Source organism: Salvia splendens, chromosome 15, assembly GCF_004379255.2.
Source record: "Salvia splendens isolate huo1 chromosome 15, SspV2, whole genome shotgun sequence".
Taxonomy (NCBI): Eukaryota; Viridiplantae; Streptophyta; class Magnoliopsida; order Lamiales; family Lamiaceae; genus Salvia; species Salvia splendens.
This window is the reverse complement of record NC_056046.1, coordinates 5,510,401-5,529,807: the sequence shown is the minus strand read 5'-3', so window position 1 is coordinate 5,529,807 and position 19,407 is coordinate 5,510,401. Positions and strand designations below refer to the sequence as shown.

The following is a 19,407-nucleotide window of genomic DNA, read 5'->3' as shown; positions in this document are numbered from 1 at the left end:
AACTACTATCAGCTTTGCAGAAGGGCGCATGCTTTAGTTTATAAATCTGATGAAATGAGTGACAAGGGAAATATTGGCCATACAAATCTAACTCCTTAATGTGATTCTGTTGAATATTTTTCAATAATAGAAATATATTAGTAATATATAGGTAATGTTAAAAACTGTAAAGGTGGGATGGAGAGAGATGGGGAATGGAAAAGGTGTAGAATCCCAAAGAACAAGACAAGAAAAAGTGCAAGTTTCCAAAGGGATTTCGACAATCATATAAGGATGCATAAAGGCATCTCTTTCTTCCAACACAACTTCACTGGACTAACATTAACAAGAATTTCTGTCTATAACACTAACACCCACAAATCAGTCAAAACAGTGGAGTATAATATAACATATAGTAGTAGTATAAAACATTACATTTTTTACTATTTTGCAGGTGAAGGTTGTGAGAATATTGATCAGATTTCATTTCATCAGCAGGGAAACAACAAGGATTTAAGTTTGTACAACTTCATCGACGAGAGAGGAACACCGTTTTTAGCATCTCATATATAAACACCGTGAACTACATTTCTTTACAAATTATTGAAATTTGCAGCCATAACGCTATAAGGAGCTGCAATCTCAAGGCCAGACGCGTAAGTGGACTACTGTTAGAAGACCTAAACATGCTTCGGTCATGTATTTTAACATTCTCAGCTAAACCTAGTTACTTTGTGTGGATTCAGCTTGGAATTCTGACCTATTTACTATCACTCTGCATTCATTCCCCAGAACCCACTTGTTGTTCGAGTCACTTGTTCCTGCTCTTCTTAGTTGCCATTAATCGAGCTTTACTTCTTGTTAACGGACCACCAGCAGACTCCATGCTCTGTATCTGCACATCAGTTTTTTTGCTTCTTTGCACTTGATGCTTCAGTCAAATACATGGACCATTAGGGCTATGCCATCACCCGTCTCAAGAGTAACAGCATCATGTCTCTTGACTATAGGTGCAGAGGAGAAACACCGTATTCCTCGGTTTCTGCATTATTGAGATCAACATTATTACATCCGAAACAAGTACCCTGTAACCATGAAACAAATGCAAGATGGAGACCGAGAATATCCAATCGAAACATTACGACACACGTATTCTTTTTCAAAATAAAAATAGTCTTTTTACAGTGTAAACATAAGAATGGCTAAAAGGGGTCCTCAAAAGCCCTAAACTCCAGTTAGAACCCTGGATTTATTCTGGCATATTTGTCGCTAAATTGCAGTCCGAACACTACAAATGGTCCTGTGTGCTTAAGAAAATAATGGTTAAGAAAAACAGCCTCTTTAACACAGTGGAACCTATTCTCTAAAGAGACCCTCCCTGAAATGTGATACTGCCGTAATAACTTTCAAGCAAAGAGACTTCTGTATGTAGGAATTTTCTTTTTGTAGGACCAAGAGTCAATATATCATGGTGTACAACAATCAATGCTTCCTACACAAAGGTGGCACTATAGGTGCAAGTATAAAAGATGCAAGAAACATAAAAGCTATACAGTTATGTAGAACCCAAAAATAAAGAAATTTTGTAGTATCCATCCAGCGTTTGGATTTGGGACATAGTAATGGATTGAGATGCTGTAGCGTAGTGACTAGGGGAGTAGTCGAGACGAGACGACACCTACATGGTACAGCACGGCTAGTTAAGGTCAGTGAATTAAGATCGGCTCATGAAAATCATTGTAAAAGCCACAAGCTTGAGCTCGAAAGAAACTTGTTTATCCTTGAGCTCGAAAGTGAAAGAGTTTCAATAAGAATCGAATTTCAATAAAGAAAGTGTGTCATCCACTAAAATCGGAAATATTAGTACTGGCAGCAATATTCCATCTCATTGCTTTCTGACGTAGAAAATGAAACAGATCATAGCATACCGTGAGAGAAAGTGAATAAACATGCTGATCAGTCAGGTTTCGGATAAGCTAAACCAAATTATCGCCAAACCCCAGTTTGGCCAGTCGATTTTTGGGTTAACCGAATTGTAGAAAGAAAGATCTTCGGTTCACATATATACATTACAAAATTTGAGATAGTGATTCTTCAAAGCAAGCAAAATATGGATGCAAACCACCCCCTACTGTCTCAAATCCAGTTTAAATTAATCAATAATAATCTGTTAATATTTGGTGTGATTAATATGTGTTTGCGTATGAGGAGTCGAGAAGCTGTCAGAATTGAGAAAACCTGAAGGCGGGAGGCAACACTGGCCCAGCCGAGTCTGGAGTGGTGCGTGCGGCGCAGCGCCGATGTCCCAAAGCGGTGACTGGGTGGGGTCGCCGGTCACGTCGCGCGGTTTAACTATTTTCTATTTCAAAATTTCAAATTAAAATATCGCACGGCTTTGTATTGTAGCACTCCAGACTAGTAGTAGTGCTGTGGCCTTTGGGCCCCAATGATTTTAGCTAAAATAGTAATCGTGCAATTTATAAAATGTTTGATGATAAATTGATAATCTTATGTTTTTTAATAGGGATATTGGTCTAAATCTATAAACTTTGGCCAAAATTTGATATTTCCTATGAACTTTAAAATTGATGTAGAATATTACAAACTTTGCACTTTATTTTGTATTTCCCAAACTTATCCAAATAAGATATTATTTTTATCAAAATTTTATTTTATGTGGACAACAGTGATATGCTTTATGATATTTTAAACCACGTTTTAAGTTTATAACAACTATGATAAAAAAAGTTACGTTGAAAAACACATTGATTTAATTGTATCAAGTATGATTAAAAAGCATCGTAAGTTAGTCAAATATGGTGATAGACATGCCGTGGAAAATACCAAACAAAGTGCAAAGTCTGTGATATTCTATGCCAAATTTAAAGTTCGTAGGAAATACCAAATTTTGGCGAAAGTTCATGATTTTATGGACCAACTATCCCTTTTTAATAAAATGATATTTTGAAAAAGAGAAAATGATGTTGTTGGTCATTTAATAATAATAATAATATTATATCGAATTCAAAATGATATTTTGTTTTGTTCTAGAATAATATGTAGCAAAATAAAGGGAAAATATTGGCCTTGATATTCAGCATTTACGATATTGTGTAAAAAATGAGATGATATTGTGTCAAAATGAAATAATATTGTATTTTGCTTGGTGAAATAATGTTTTACAGAAAAATGATACTCTAAATGATATTTTTCTTTAACGATAATGATACTTTGAATAGATATTGTATTTTGTTTAAAGTAGAATTATGGTTTTTTTCAAAATGACACTACTAAGGTTATCTCCACCATTTATACTAACCTCAAATTCATTTTTGAGTACATGTCACACCAAAAAGTAGCTTTATTCCAATAATTTACACCAAATTCAAAATTCACATCATTTTTGAGTTTTTGTCTCACGAAATTTTTGTATAGTAATTAACACCATATTTGACGTTGTTTCAAAAAAAACCCAAAGATATGTTTGAGTTTGATGTATGATTCTATAAGATTTATGCACCAAAATTTATTTTAGTGTGCTGTTGGAGATGATCTAATGATAATGATATTGTGTAAAATTTGAAATGATGTAAGTATTTTATTTTGATTGAATTATGTGTATTAACAACATTGAATATTGCCGCCACTTTTTTAAGTAACACAATTTACCTCTCCAATTTCCAATTTTAGGCTAGTTTTATTTCTAAAATTTATCAATTAGTACATCACAATCTTTAACAATTGTATCAACCTTGAACTTTCAAGTTATCAATTTTATGAATATATTTGCAATTTTGTTTAGAATTTGTTTTCTATAGCAAACTACTATTCCGGATAACCGTACAACATGTCATGTATCGACTTAATAGCTATAGTGAAATTCCGATTAAAATTGAACAAGTTGAAAGAAATGGAATAAAATGAAAAAGTTTTAAAAAATTAAGGAGAAAGTGGTTATCGACATTACTCAAGTTATTTTGATAATTATTTGTTTTCTAATTAATTAGAATAAGTAGAGGTATAGTTATTGACCACTTATATTTTTTACTTCTATCAATTATAGTTTTCGTTTAATTTATTTATTTTCTTTAAGTTTGGTTTTTTTTTTATGTTTAAGATTTTCATTGCCTGTACATAGGCTTCATTGTTGAACAAAAAGATGCATATCCACCCATTTCATTTTTCCACTGAGTTCTTTGAAGAATCTTCGCCATTCTTCAATCTAGCGACGAGGTTTATATCACTTGACATAAAAATATTGCCGAAAAAAATCACCAAATGACATAATCCCCGTTGCTTGATTGAAAACAACAAGAAATTTGCAAAAAACACGATGGAAAATGTAGTGGGTAGATGAATGACACCACAAACATGGCGGAAGAACCTTCTAATAAGTTGTGGGATAGAATGAATGACGCTACAAACGATTGTGACAAGTTGTTTGATAGGTCTGATAAAAAATCCCAATGAATTAACAATCTAAGAGATAAAACTCAATTTTCAAGGATACTAATGAGACCTTCATATAGACAAATAAAAACCTAAACATAAGGAAACATAAAGCTTAAACTAATTAAACAAGAAAAATACACTAAAAAAGAAATTATAATTCAATACCAATTAATATTGGTCAATAACTTTCCATCTACTTATCCTAATTAATTAAAAATCAAATAAATACAAAGAACAACTTAAGATACACCATTTATGCATCAAAACCATATCAAATATTTTGTCTCAGTCTTTGCAAATTCCTCATCGTTCTCCAAACAAGCTACAATGATTATATCACTCTTTCATCATCTTTTCACTGATACTATTTCTTAAAATCCAAATCGAGTTAATTTATTGCTAATTAATTGTGGATCGAGGGAGTAAAAATTATAACCTAGGGTGATTTGTCTTAAATTTAGACAATTTATAAGAGCATCTCCAATGGTCGGCGTCACCACCGGAGCGCCGATTTTTCGCCCACGCCGGTTTGACGCCGAACCATTGGAACCGGCGTGGGCGAAATCGGCGTCAAAATCGGCGTCGCCATGCCGATTCCCGCGCTGACGCCGGTTCCCACGCCGATCCTCACGGGCGCCATTGTGGCTCCCGGATCGGCGCCAAACCGGCGTCGGATTTAAATATTTTTTTTTTTTTTTTCGCAAAACACTATATATACGCGCGTTGAACCTCATTTTCATTCGCACCACTTGTTTTAACGAGTACTCTCTCTCTACCTTACTTTCTGTACAAGATCAATTTAAGAAATGAGTAATGCCGGTGGTAGTGGTGGGGATGCGGATGAGTACGAGCGTATGATGAACGAAGAGCTTGATGCCTATACGAGCCGTGAGGTTGATCGATGGATGCAGAGTTATATGCAGCCGGCGGCACCTCGCCCACGACCAGTTGTCCACCGTCGACAAGTGGTGCATCGTGATCATGACGCTGCACATCAGCGCCTGTTCACAGATTACTTCGCAGAGGAGCCGCGTTTTGACGCCAACCATTTCAGGCGTCGTTTTAGGATGAGGCGGGACTTATTTATGCGTATTGTTAACGAATTGGAGCAGCGATATCTGTATTTCCGCTTCAGGCACGATGCGGTTGGCAGACCCGGCCACACCCCTATTCAAAAGTGCACTGCGGCAATCAGGCAGTTGGCCTACGGCACCGCGGCAGACATGTGGGACGAATACCTCCACATCGGTGAGACGACTGCCATCGAATGTATGAAGTATTTCTGCCAGGGCGTGATCGAAGTATTCGGTGATCAGTATCTCCGAAAGCCTACCCCCGAAGATTGCCGGAATTTGCTGCGGATGCACGGGGATCAGCACGGGTTCCCGGGAATGCTAGGCAGCATAGATTGTATGCATTGGGAATGGAAGAACTGTCCCGCTGCCTGGAAGGGGTTTTACACGACCGGCTACAAGGGAAAAAATCCCACGATGATCCTCGAGGCCGTGGCTGATTACCGGTTGTGGATTTGGCATGCGTATTTTGGGATAGCCGGTTCGAACAACGACCTAAACGTCCTCAACTCGTCGCCCCTTTTCAACGAGCAGTGCCAGGGCGTCGGTCCGGCCATCAGTTTTGTCGCCAACGGCAACCAGCATGATATGGGCTACTACTTGGCGGATGGGATATACCCTAGGTGGCCCGTCTTTGTGAAGACGATCCGGTGCGCATCAGAGCCGAAGAAGGCCTACTTTGCGACGCGGCAGGAGTCGGCGCGAAAGGACGTGGAGCGCGCATTTGGTGTGCTTCAAGCTCGATGGGCTGCAGTTAAGGGACCAACGCGTTTGTGGCATGTCGACTGCATTGCTGATATAATGTATGCCTGTATTATCATGCACAACATGATCGTCGAAGATGAAGGTGTACAACTGACTGATTGGGCCACCGACGATAATGAAGCAGGTCCAAGCCACGGCGTCATCACCGCCAACGTACGAGGTGGGGTACCGCACGATGAAGAAGCCCTCCTCCAAGCACATGCCGACATGCGTCAGACGGAGGCTCATATTCGACTGCAAAATGATTTAGTTGAAGAGTTGTGGGCGCTGAGGACTGCAAGGCGGTAGTTTTTATGCAAATTTATGTAATTTTTTAAATGTAATATTTTTAATTATTGTACTTTTTTTTATATTAATGTAATAAAAAAATTTTAATATTATTATTCGAATTTTCCGTATTTGTCTCGTAATTTAAATTCCGTATGTTGATACAAGTGTAAATTAAATTATATAATTGTTATTAGTGATGTGGATAGGTAGTGTGAAGGCTATTTGATGGCTATTTGATGTCCAGTTGATGTGGCAAGCTGATGTGGCAGGAGAATTGTAGTGCTAATGATGTGGCAGTGTGAAGGCTATTTGACGGCTATTTGACGTCCGTCAGCATTGGAGATGCTCTAAGCTAATTAATCATCAATTTAATATTTACAGCCGTTTTCAATTTTTGGAATTAAAAACAAGTTTAATCATTGAGGTCATTGGTCAACATGCAAGTTGATACTCAAAATTGCCGAAAACACCCCGAGAAGAAGAACAGAATACCAAAAATACCCCCACACCACGTTACAAGTCCCAGTGTGCTTTTCCCTAGAAAAAATAAAATAAAAAATAGGTGGAATAGCTCCCCCCCCCCTTTCTCTGCATTTAATTTCAATTTTGCCCTACCAAACCAAATTTCTCTTCTCTAATCTTCATCCCCACACTCACTTCAATCTTTTAATATATCTAGTTTTTTTTTTCTCAATTGGACCTGTTACACACACACATAGATATACCTATACATACACCCCGTTTCATATTTCCCAGCCAAATAAAAATCTGGTCACTCATGCCATCCACATCTTTAGCAGTTTTTATTAAAACAATTCCAATTCATAGTCAAATTGACACACACAATTGAAAATTTTTACCCCCAATTTCGATTATTTGGTGATCCACACAGTTCTTAGAGGTACATTACCTACAATTCTTTTTTTCTGCTGCCCTCTGTAATTTGTTTATATTGGTATACATACATATATGTGTATCTATCTATTATGTGTAACATGTTTCATGGCAATATTGGCATAGCACCAGCCATGACCTAGCTATACTGTTCTCTTTTTAATTACCCGATTTAGGAAAATATCAGTCGAATTACTTTGTTGATTGGTTAATTAAAATTTGTGGCTTGGTTAATTGTGTTAGTTTCTTGGTTAATTGAATTGTTTTCTTGTAGAGATTTCGTGTGCCATTGATTGTAAATTCAGTGTCTCGTATTTTGGGGTTGTCGATATTCACTCTCTCTCTCTCTCCCTTTATTTAATCTTACCCAATTTTATTATAAAGTTTACTCTTTTTTTCTGAATTTGAAGTTGGACGGTTTGGAGAGTTTCACCATTGCTTTGACTCATGAGTGATTTAGGGTTTTAAATTTGTGGGCTGGTTTCCAGTTTTGGGGAATTGGCGAGTACTAATTGGGTATGAAACTATGAATTGATACTTATTTTATTTTACCAGGAATTGTCGTCATTCATTCAACAGTTTGCAACTTTGCATGCATTTCTCCAAATTGAACTAATAAAAGAGCGATTATTTTAAGTTTAGCAGGCAACATATTGAGGAATTCTCTTGCATCAATTTTAGACATTCAGGTTGTAAAATTAATTACTTTTTTTTAATTCTCTGTTTTTCTGTTTCTTCGGCTGCATCCGGCTTTAATGGGTGCATCGGAAATAGTTGAGCTACATGCGCGTGTAAATATGTGGATGTGTTGGTTTATCTTTGATTGTAATGAGCTGCAGTGACATCTTTGGCAAGTGTATCTCCACATTGAATTTCGATCTAGTTATAAGCTATTTCTGAATGGAGTTAGTTCTGGTTTCAGTTATCTAGGCATATTGACAGTAAGTGTTGCTACACAAGTTTTCTCACTGATTGAAGATCTTTCTGATAATTATGATATTTATTTTATTATTTCCTAACGAATGTGGCAGCTTTATATATAACTACAAAATAACTGTTGATCATGGATCTGGATTATAACTTTTTGATTTTTAAAAAAACTTTTATTTTATTTTATTTTATTTTATTTTATTTTTCGTTGGATTTTGGTCTGACTTCATAGGAATTCTGTGTTTCACCCTTAAAGAGCTTCAAATTATTCAGAGAAATTATTCAGAGAACAAGGCAGACTAAAAAGATGGTGTTTAATGTTATTCTAGAAGATGAGTTTCGAGAAATTGTCCTGATATTTTGTAATAAATATTCTGAGGATAGAGTTCTCGAGTTAAAGTTAGTGATTGGTGATTTGATAAAAAACTTAACTTTTTGTGCTATGAAAGAAAAATTTAGCCAAAACATATTTTTTGTGCTAATCCCTCTTCGCAAATAACAATTAAATTCAATCTGAACTAATCATTGTAAAAATTCCTGATAATCCTAGAATTTCCTTCAGTGTGGGCATTGGGCAGGCTGTTCTGGATTACCAACTCAACCCTCATTACAAATCAACCACAAATTTGTGTTCTGAAAAAAAAATTAACCAAAAACATATTGATTCCGCATCTTATAAAATTTAGTGTAAGCATTGTGTCAATACATTTCCTTTCTGGACCAAATGACAAAAGTAGTATCAGGAATGCTCTTGGAAACTAGAATTTCTGAATGATAATTAATTAATGCTATAAGAATGGATTGAGTTTTGAAAGCCAGCAGGAGCTGTATAGATTTTCAGGTTATAACTTTCATCATGGGGTCTGCTTTATAGGTTAAATGTATATGAGTGCTGTAAAAGTTTTAGACTCCATTCAGCTATGGTGAAAGTGATGCTTTAAAACTATTGAAATAGCATTATTAGATGCTATGTAGTCAAACCTGGTATAAATAGTCTAGCATCAGCATAGAACTACTAAAATTGCATTCTTTTGGCTGATTACATATTTCATTTTCTCAGGTGCTGTGTCTTATGTTAAGCTAACCTACTGCTTACTGCCACTTTCAATTTTACTCTGGGCTGTGGAGGGGCAGGCTCATTTTTGAAGATTATGATGCACAATAGCGGCATGACGTTATTTTAGTGTTCAATTATGGAAGTGCTTCCTTGTGCTCCTCACGTTGGAGAGTCAGATTGCCCTAAACCTGAACAAGAAACAGCTTTTAAGGATGATGGAAAATCTGGCTGCCATCAAGGTTCAGATTATGTTAGAACAGATCTCAAATTTGATGACTTAACTCTTACTGTTGGAGAATCTCATGAAGTAAGAGAAGATGGAAGTCAGTTTTCAGTCGAGGGTTTCCCTACTTTAAATGGTGGCTCTAACGAGGGTACATACTTTGATTATGATCTTGATGGTCAAACTCTCTCATGTTACTCCCATGATTCTGAAGACAACAACTTTGAAAAAACAGATGATTTTGCTGAACCTTGCCATATATTAGAAAACTCTCACCAAATCTCGAATACAATTGGAGGCGGAGTGTCAAGTAACCACCAGGAGGGTTCACCTCATTCGGAAATCAATGGCCTAGATGAGCCCCAAGCAGTTTGGGTAAAGGTAAATGTTTCTTCTTATTCTTTTTTAAATTCTTGGTTTTTTTTTGGTGCCAGTATTGTTTGACTGATAAGATAATTATGTGAGTGGGAGTGGCTAGAGAGATAATCTTTTCATCTCATGAATACTGATTATTCTGTTTATATCTTCTTATAGTGGAGAGGACAGTGGCAGTCAGGGATTAGATGTGCAAGGGCTGACTGGCCATTATCCACTCTAAAAGCAAAGCCAACTCACGACAGGAAACAATATCTTGTGATATTCTTTCCTCACACCAGAAATTATTCTTGGGCAGATGTACAACTAGTTCGTCCTATCGACGAATTTCCCAATCCCATTGCTTACAAGACGCACCAAGTTGGTATAAAGATGGTTAAAGATTTGACACTTGCGCGTCGTTTTATCATGCAGAAGTTGGCTGTGGGGATGCTTAATATTCTTGACCAATTAAATCGCGAGGTTTGGTTTTAAGTTTTGAGCCAACACTGTCATGTATTCGTGGTTTTTTATATTTCCTATGACATACATTACCATTTAGATGCGCTTATCTTATAACTATGAACATAATAACTATGAACTGACGTCAGTTCTACTGTTGACTTTTGTTTATGTATTACTAATATGTTCTCATGGCAATATAGGCTTTGATAGAGAGTGCTCGTGATGTGATGGTCTTGAAGCATTTTGCCATGAAGGCCTCGCACTGTAAAGATTATTCAGACCTTGGAAAGATGCTTTTGAAACTTCAGAATGTAAAATTTCCCTCCATTTTTGATGTTTTAGTATACGATCTTTTGAACAACCATTCATCATTCTCATTTATTATTATTATAATACTCCCTCCGTCCCGGCTAAGATGACACATTTCTTTGCCGGCACGGGATTTTAGGAATTATTGGTTAAAGTATTTAATTGGAGAGAGAAGAGGTGGGTGTACGTATTAAAATAGAGAGAGAAAGAAAGATGAATATTTTAATAGGAGTGAGAAAAAGTGGTTGGGTGTATTAATTGGAGAGAGAGTTTTCAAAAAAGGAAATGTGTCATCTTAGTTGAGACAAACTAAAAAGGAAAACGTGTCATCTTAAGTGGGACGGAGGGAGTATAATTTTACCTTCCTGCGTCTTGATCTACATATTTATCTTCCATTGGCTATGATCTAAGTTCAGGTCTATGACACATCTCACTATTTTTAGTGTGTTAAGGGGGAATTGTATTTTCCATATGAATTGATCTATCAATGCTATCTCTGTATCAAAGTCCATATCTAGCGTCTGAGGAGCTAGTTTATCTTTTGTTTGCTGCTTCTGGATCATTTGATTTGAAGGGTGGTGCTTTTAAAATCTATGAAAATTTGAATTTTCTATTACAAAACCTACCTTGAGGGTAGTTGTTGTTGTTGCTCTGCTGCTATTGTCTTTGGGGCCTTCCTCTCTCTTCCTCATCCCTTCCTTTTATTAGTTCTTACACACTCAGTCTCTCTTTTATCTCTTCTACTACTTTCCTGTTAACCATAGTTGGACTTGATAGTCAAATGAACCAAAAGCTTGATCTAGAATGCTGATTAATATTCTTGAGAATCTGAGATGCTGTAATTTATTCCATGCAAGTTTACCTGGTTCTTTTTTGTCAATATTTAACACTAGTTTTTAAATTTTCAGATGATACTGACGCGTTGCATAACTTCAGATTGGCTACTCAAGTCTTTGGAGTCTTGGAAACAACGATGTCATGATGCAAATAGTGCAGAATGCATAGAAATGCTAAAAGAGGTGCTTATGAAGCTTTAATAAACCTTTGATTCTGACTTCTTTTGGACTGAAGTATGCTTGTTTGATATGGGAAAGCAATTTATTTACGGTGTTGTGGTAAATTTTTCGAAACTAACCCATTATGGTATACTTCCCATCGAGACAGCTGCTTGCTTGCATTGTTTTCCACTTGATCTTGTCTAATTTCTATATTTTACTCGATATCGATACTTTCCAGACTTGGGATGGTGGTGTACTGAACTTTCTCATGTTCAGACCTTTCTTAAGATCTAGAAGTTTAGGTGTAATAGAATTGGCTTCTTGAGAGCTCATATGCTGCACATATTTTGCAAGTATTTGCTTAGGAAGTTCTCCTTTTCTGTAAAATTTGTTTCAATATGTCACAGTTGGAGAATTGAGTCATGGTTTGCTACCTAATATTAGGATTACTTGAAGATTTAGATAACTAAGCTTACATTTCATATGGATTTATTTCTCAATGCCCGAGGATGCAACCCTTTTCTGCAATTTCAAATGTATATTTTTTTATATCTCGATGTGGTTCAGGAATTGTCAGACTCCATCTTATGGAATGAAGTAAATTTACAATCAAGTGAAGCAGCACAGTTGGATGGGGGATCTGACTGGAAGAGCTGGAAATCTGAGGTTATGAAATGGTTTTCAGTTTCACATCCTATATCTACAGACGTGGCTTTGGAACAACCTGTTAGTGATAGCCCATTGACCATGGAACTTCAGACGCCTAAGAAAAGGCCCAAGCTTGAGGTTCGTCGTGCTGATACGCATGTGTCTGGTACGTCTGGTACACATCAATCTGTTCCTGTTGAGACTGATGCCTCCTTTTTTAATGGGTACATGAATTCGGCATTGCTGGAAGCTGAAACTTTAAAAAGAAACAGTCCCGTTGAGGTTGCTGACCTAGCAGGATCTACTAGTTGTGCAGCTAATAGTTGGAATGATATAGTAGTTGAGGCTGGAAATGTGGCTGTTACTAAGACTACTACAGATGTGGACCTGACTCCTTCCAGTGTTGTTACTCATAAGTTCTCAGAATCAGGAAATCATAATCGACAATGCATGGCATTCATTGAAGCTAAAGGAAGACAATGTGTGAGGTATGCCAGTGAGGGAGATGTATACTGTTGTGTGCATCTTTCCTCTCGTTTCATTGGCAGTTCTGCTAAAGCCGAAGCAACACCTCCCACCGACCCACCAATGTGTGGAGGTACCACGGTGCTCGGAACTAAATGCAAGCACAGAGCTCTAATTGGTTCTTCATTCTGCAAGAAACACAGGCCGCATGATGGAAAAAACATTTCATCTCCTGTTAATAAACTTAAAAGAAAATTTGAAGAAAATCTTATGTATTCAGAGGGTACAGGTCCTATTAAATTGGTTCTTTCCAGAGAAGATGCAAATCCTGCACATCTAGACCCACTGTTGTTGGATAGGGGAAAACACCACCCTCAAGAAAGCAGTGTCAGTGAGAAGACCGAGCAGCCTCAACAAAACTCACCTAGTGATGAAACATTGCAATGCATAGGTTCATGGCCCCAGGTTGGTGAACCCTGTCTCGAGAGTCCCAAAAGGCACTCCCTATACTGCGATCAACATATACCAAGCTGGCTTAAACGGGCAAGAAATGGAAAGAGTAGGATAGTTTCCAAGGAGGTGTTCATGGAGCTTCTGAAAAATTGTCAGTCAAGGGAGCGAAAATTGCAATTACACCAGGCATGTGAACTTTTCTACAGGCTTTTAAAAAGCATATTATCTTTGAGAAATCCAGTACCTAAGGAAGTACAATTTCAATGGGCTATTGCTGAAGCTTCGAAAGACACCAGAGTAGGGGAATTTTTAATGAAATTGGTCTTCAGTGAAAAGGAGAGGTTAAAGAAGCTATGGGATTTTGGAGATGGTCAAAGCTTGCAAGCTTCATCAACCGTTGAAGATTTGGTGCCGGTTCAGGTGCAGATGCTTAAAGATAGTTGTGAAGAAACTGTGATTAAGTGCAAAATATGCTCAGAGACACTTACTGATGACCAAGCACTTGGAAAGCACTGGATCGAGAGCCACAAGAAAGAAGCTCAATGGCTATTTAGGGGCTACGTGTGTGCAATTTGCCTGGATTCTTTTACTAACAGAAAGATTTTGGAAACTCATGTGCAAGAGAGGCATCATGTACAGTTTGTGGAGCAGTGCATGCTTTTGCAGTGTATTCCATGTGGCAGTCATTTTGGGAATCCAGATGAGTTATGGTCGCATGTGCTCTCAGTTCATTCCTCCAATTTACGTTTGTCTAGTACTGCTCAACAGCAAGATACCAGTTCATTGCACACAATAGAGGGAAACGTGTTGGGTTCTGTAGAACATGCAAAGTTTGACAATCAGTCGGTTAACCGGAGATTCATTTGCAGGTTTTGTGGCTTGAAATTTGATTTGTTACCTGATCTTGGTCGCCATCATCAAGCTGCTCATATGGGAGAGCAAACCTCCAGCGGTCCCCGTTTGAAAAAGAAGGGTATTCAATTTTATGCCCAGAAGCTGAAATCAGGCAGACTGACTCGTCCTGGATTTAAAAAGGCTTTGACTTCAGCATCATATAAAATTAGGAATAGGAGTGTGCAAAATTTGAAGAAGCGTATCCAGGCGTCGAGTTCTATTGTCCCAACTGAGATCATGGTGCAACCTTCTGTACCGGATGCTGCTACTCTTGGTAGATTGGCAGATTCTCAGTGCTCAGCTGTTGCTAAGTTACTAATTTCTGAAATAAAAAAGACAAAACTGCGGCCCAATAATTCAGAAATTCTGTCAATTGCCAGCTCAGCTTGTTGTAAGGTTGGTTTGCAAGCTTCATTAGAGGAAAAGTATGGAGTCCTGCCTGAAAGGCTGTACCTTAAAGCTGCCAAACTATGCAGCGATCATAACATTATAGTTGAATGGCACCGAGATGATTTTATTTGTTCTAAAGGGTGCTTGCAAAGTGTTAAGTTTCCCTTTTTGTCTCCGCTGGGGCCATCATCAGACAATTCTTTCAAGACTAGATGTTCTCCCGAACCTAACCTTTTGAGTTCAGAATGGACATTGGATGAATGCCATTGTGTTATTGATTCCCAGCACTTTTCCATGGATCTCTCTGAGAAAAATGTTATTTTATGTGATGACATAAGTTTTGGACAAGAACCCATGCCGATAGCTTGTGTGGTGGACGAAAATATTTTGAATGCCGAGGGACCTGATGGGCAAAGTACAGAGTACTCCTTTCCTTGGGAAAGCTTTACTTATGTTAGAAAGCCATTGCTTGATGAATCCCTTGTTCTTGAATCAGAGGTATCTTACTTAAATTTCCTGATTTATATTCTTCTTAAATTTGATGTTGTTGTATGACTTTGCTAACATATTATTTCTTGTCTTCCAAGTAAAAGAAAATTTTCTTCCGTTTTTCAGTAGTCCTGAAAGTTACAGATGGTCGCATCCTCTGAAAGACACATAAAAAATTCTTAATTATTTATCTTCTATTTATGATATGCATTTGTTGTTCTATAAACATTAGTCACTTGTTTTTTTTGGACTCAAATAGGGGGGATGGTTCATAATTACAAATACTTTATTGTGGGAAACACAATGTTGATAACAGCTCAGAGATTGTCTAGTATCCAAATTTCAATATTCTTACCCTACTTGTTGCCATGATTTCTGATTATACTTCACATGAGAAGCTGTCTAGATTGGACATTGGAGTATTTCATGCTGCATTTTGATTGTTCTTTGCTAATGAGTTATAAGTCATTTTCTGTGGCCAATGAAGCATAATAATGGCTTAACTGAATCTAACCAATTATAGAATTTGTCATATTTCTTGATGCACAGAGTTTGCAATTGGGGTGTGCTTGTGCTCATTCAACATGTTCTTCTGAAACATGCGATCACGTGTATCTTTTTGACAATGATTATGAAGATGCAAAAGATATCTACGGAAAGCCTATTTACGGAAGGTTTCCATATGATGAGAGAGGTTGCATTATATTGGAGGTACATAGCATTTTCTTCCTAGAACTCTTAAACTTTCATGCATAAATTGATCTTAGATATTCTGGCATTTTTCTTCATACTTGCAGAAGGGTAATTGTTTTGGGAACAATGTTAATTATGAATTTAGTATAATACTTGCAAACCTGCCTATCAAATATAATTATTCTGGAGGTTTAGATTTTGGTGAAAGCATTTACTGTTGTTATAAGGTTTGCATCAGACTACTTGGTCCAGAACCATTTCATAATTTTTTCTTAGCTACAATATTCGCCGAACAAGCAGACCCAAATTCACCCTTTTAAACTGCAGTAACTAGATCTAACAAACACTCTAGTCTAAACTTTTTTTTGCGCTCAGTCACTCACCCATATATATCAAATGGAGTTCATGGTTCTATATTCTGTGTGAGATTATAATAGTCACCTAATAAAACGATCATTGTGGCCCCAACATTTCTCTAAAGTTTTTTTTTCTTTCCCTAATCATAATGGCATCCAGTTGTAGATTCACAGGTAAGTATCAAATCGTTATGGATCAACACATTATATCCTTTCGATATAATGCCATCCAGTTGTACTTTGACGAATGAGTATCTAATCTGCCTGCTAATGGAACTGTTAGCTTAACTGACATTTCAGATAGCATGTAATTTTTTTTCTCTTCATATTATCAGGAGGGTTATCTTGTTTACGAGTGTAATCAGAGGTGCAGTTGCAGCAGAGCTTGCCAGAATAGGGTTTTGCAAAATGGAGTGCAAGTGAGGTTGGAAATATTTAAAACAGAGAGAAAGGTAACCACCATGAAATGTTTTTTGTTTTCTGTAAGAATAAATAGTGTAATACACCTCATCATGAAAGTTATTAGAAATCATCTTTCAACCCCATTCCTGATATTATAACATATCTATATAATTTGATTCTGTGAAGCTATCAATCACAAGGTCCCTATATCAGGAGGTAAAACTAACATAAATTGTGTTTTGCACTGCAGGGTTGGGCAGTAAGGGCTAGGCAAGCAATTCCTTGTGGTTCATTTGTCTGCGAGTACATTGGTGAGGTTATAGATGAAAAGGAAGCAAATGAGAGACGCAGCAGGTGTGAAATTCTGTCCCGTTGATCTTTTTGGAATTGTTTGTCATGTACTAACATTCTTATTTATGATTGAAATGATTTATATATGTTCCACTTTCCTTGTCATTGGAAAACAGGTATAGTACAGAAGGTTGCGGATATTTTTATGAGATTGATGCTCGCATCAATGACATGAGTAGACTAATGGAAGGGCAGGTCTCTTATGTGATTGATGCCACAAATTATGGAAATGTTTCTCGTTACATTAACCACAGGTGAGGGCAAGAAGACGTGCTTAATAATTTTTTTAGTAGTCCTCATATTCTGTATAGACCTTTTCTAGTTTACTGCTTGATTCGTGAATGAGGAGTGCATAAAATATTGAAGTACAATGTCTCAAAGAAAAGGCTAAATGCTGAATCTTGCAATTTTATGGAAGCAATGTAACAACTTTAATCACTTTGTTACATGCTTTACTACAACTGTACAGGGCAATTACTTTTCATTGAAATGGCAAGTATTTGCGAAATAGATGACGTTTAGTTTCACAGGTGGCTTGCTTGCTAATGTGTTCCTTATTGTGTATTGTTGATAGCTGTTTGCCCAATCTCGTGAATCATCAAGTTCTAATAGAAAGTATGGACAGTAAGCTGGCACATATCGGTCTCTATGCCAGCCGAGATGTAAGTACAATCTGAATCGCTCATATCCTCCGCATTTAGTGCGTAATTTTACACGATTAATTTTTTCTTGTATTTGGAGAGCAGATTGCTTTGGGTGAGGAATTGACTTATGATTTCCGATACAAGCTGTTGGCTGGAGAAGGATGCCGTTGTGAATGTGGGGCTTCGAATTGCAGGGGAAGGCTTTATTAATGTGTTAAGAGGATGAGAAGATGGTTCAGTGATGGATTGAAGCTTATGCAATCTAACGTAGCTTACAGTTAGTGCCATGAATTCAATGTATTATTTTCAGTTTGATTTTTGCATAATGCAGATGCTTTTATTTCCTCTAATTTAGCCTTGATTCATATGCATCTTCAAGTCTTGTTAAACAAGGCCATAATTTGTGTCCATTTAGATGTGGAGTGAATCCATCATATTCATAGCTAAATTTAATTAAGATTTATTAATTTATAATTAAGCAAATGCACCGTGCATATCATTCATATAATCTTAACTGAAACAATTATTTTTGAGAAAAGTATCTATAAGGCTCTGTCGACTTATATCCACATAAGATCATCTTATAAATTTGAACTAAAGAAATAAACTGATGTAGTTAGCTTTATTACAAATTATTAGACCTTACTTTACTACACATCATTAAATATGCCATAGAGTTGATATATTTAATGTTCTCTGATACTGCTGAAAGAAAGATGTGTCAGAATATGGTCCTTGATTTTTGTGTTATAAAATAAAAAATAAAATTAAATGAAAGAGCTGAAAATCCAATCTTCACAGCTTTTAATTTCATTTCGCTGTTAATGGTAATGTGGTCCTCTTTTGCCTCTGGCAGGGAATTGAATTGCAGAACATCATTTTCTTTTTCGAGATATGGAGTTTTTGTTTTTTGAATTTTGTAATTCACATTTCTGTCTTGGAGCTCAGCAGTATATAGTTTATTTGATAACTTAATTTCTGATCAGAGTTTACTTTGAGTTTTTAAAGAATTTATGAGTGAAAAAGCATATTTCAATTTTAAATTTTTAATACACATACCAAGCACGACATGCCTAATTGAATGGAGTTTTTTTTGATCGATCCTTGGACTTCATTTGGATCTGCCATTGACAATTTGACATCATTCCTCATAAGGTAATGAAAATGCAGATTCAGTTTCTCTTTCTCCTATTCAAATCTAATTTTTACTTTGATGGAATGGATAAGTAGAAGGCCCAAAGAGCATTAGTTGTGATGTCTGCCAGCCCAACAACAGGGCCCACATTCACGGCCTATATCTATTTCATCAAGGCCCCACCAACTTTTTTACTCTCTCTTGCATCCTCTTTCTATGGTGAATCATATATTAACCATTTCTGTATCTAAAAATGGTGATTGAACGGGATGAAAAGAGGGTGTTCAATTTTGACCACTGATAGTGAAAATTTAGATGCATTTTATGCTCTCGCTAGTTCTGTCATATTAAAAAAAATTTAATATGTTCAATACATAACATAAAACATAGAAGTTAGACATATTCTCTACGTGCACAACGAAGTCGCGCTAAAACTGTAGCCGGAGCGCGGGTGCAAGGGAGCTATGAAGGAGATGAGACTAGAATCGTTAGACAATGGGTGTGTTGTGTTGGTAGGCATTTGAAAGAGAGGTTAATTATTTGGATCGAATGGATTACGGGTGTTTGAGTGTAACGATTTGCTATAAGTCACTCTTAGAATTGTTTATTGACATCAATAATTGTGATAAATTTAGGAAAAAAGTTGAGGACAATGAGAAATGTTTTTAAAAAATGACAAAAATTGGAGTAGAATTTTGAAGAATAAATGAGAAGAAAC

General features: G+C 36.7%; 1 protein-coding gene and 1 long non-coding RNA gene across 6 annotated transcripts; one reads left to right on the top strand and one right to left on the bottom strand.

Annotated features, from left to right (window-relative positions):
- Positions 1 to 440: 440 nt before the first annotated feature.
- LOC121767798 lies at positions 441 to 2,341 on the bottom strand. Of its 2 annotated transcripts, none has more exons than XR_006043204.1 (2): positions 2,218 to 2,341; positions 441 to 1,021 (listed from the first exon to the last, which is right to left on the bottom strand). It is a non-coding gene; the product is annotated as an uncharacterized LOC121767798 (long non-coding RNA). The 2 variants fall into 2 exon arrangements; XR_006043205.1 differs by lacking the exon at positions 2,218 to 2,341 and adding an exon at positions 1,533 to 1,861.
- A 4,806-nt stretch (positions 2,342 to 7,147) lies between these two features.
- On the top strand, positions 7,148 to 17,904 carry LOC121769504 (histone-lysine N-methyltransferase SUVR5). 4 transcript variants are annotated; one of them, XM_042166329.1, is made up of 12 exons: positions 7,148 to 7,440; positions 9,424 to 10,024; positions 10,178 to 10,480; positions 10,663 to 10,773; positions 11,680 to 11,790; positions 12,337 to 15,117; positions 15,658 to 15,819; positions 16,493 to 16,609; positions 16,810 to 16,913; positions 17,027 to 17,164; positions 17,485 to 17,572; positions 17,657 to 17,904. In XM_042166329.1, exons 2-12 carry the CDS (start codon positions 9,557 to 9,559, stop codon positions 17,762 to 17,764), a joined length of 4,491 nt encoding a protein of 1,496 aa, XP_042022263.1. In that variant the 5' UTR covers positions 7,148 to 7,440; positions 9,424 to 9,556; the 3' UTR covers positions 17,765 to 17,904. The 4 variants fall into 4 exon arrangements, with proteins under 4 accessions (XP_042022263.1, XP_042022265.1, XP_042022264.1 ...); XM_042166331.1 differs by lacking the exon at positions 7,148 to 7,440 and adding an exon at positions 7,525 to 7,949; XM_042166330.1 differs by lacking the exon at positions 7,148 to 7,440 and adding an exon at positions 7,525 to 8,374.
- Positions 17,905 to 19,407: the final 1,503 nt, after the last annotated feature.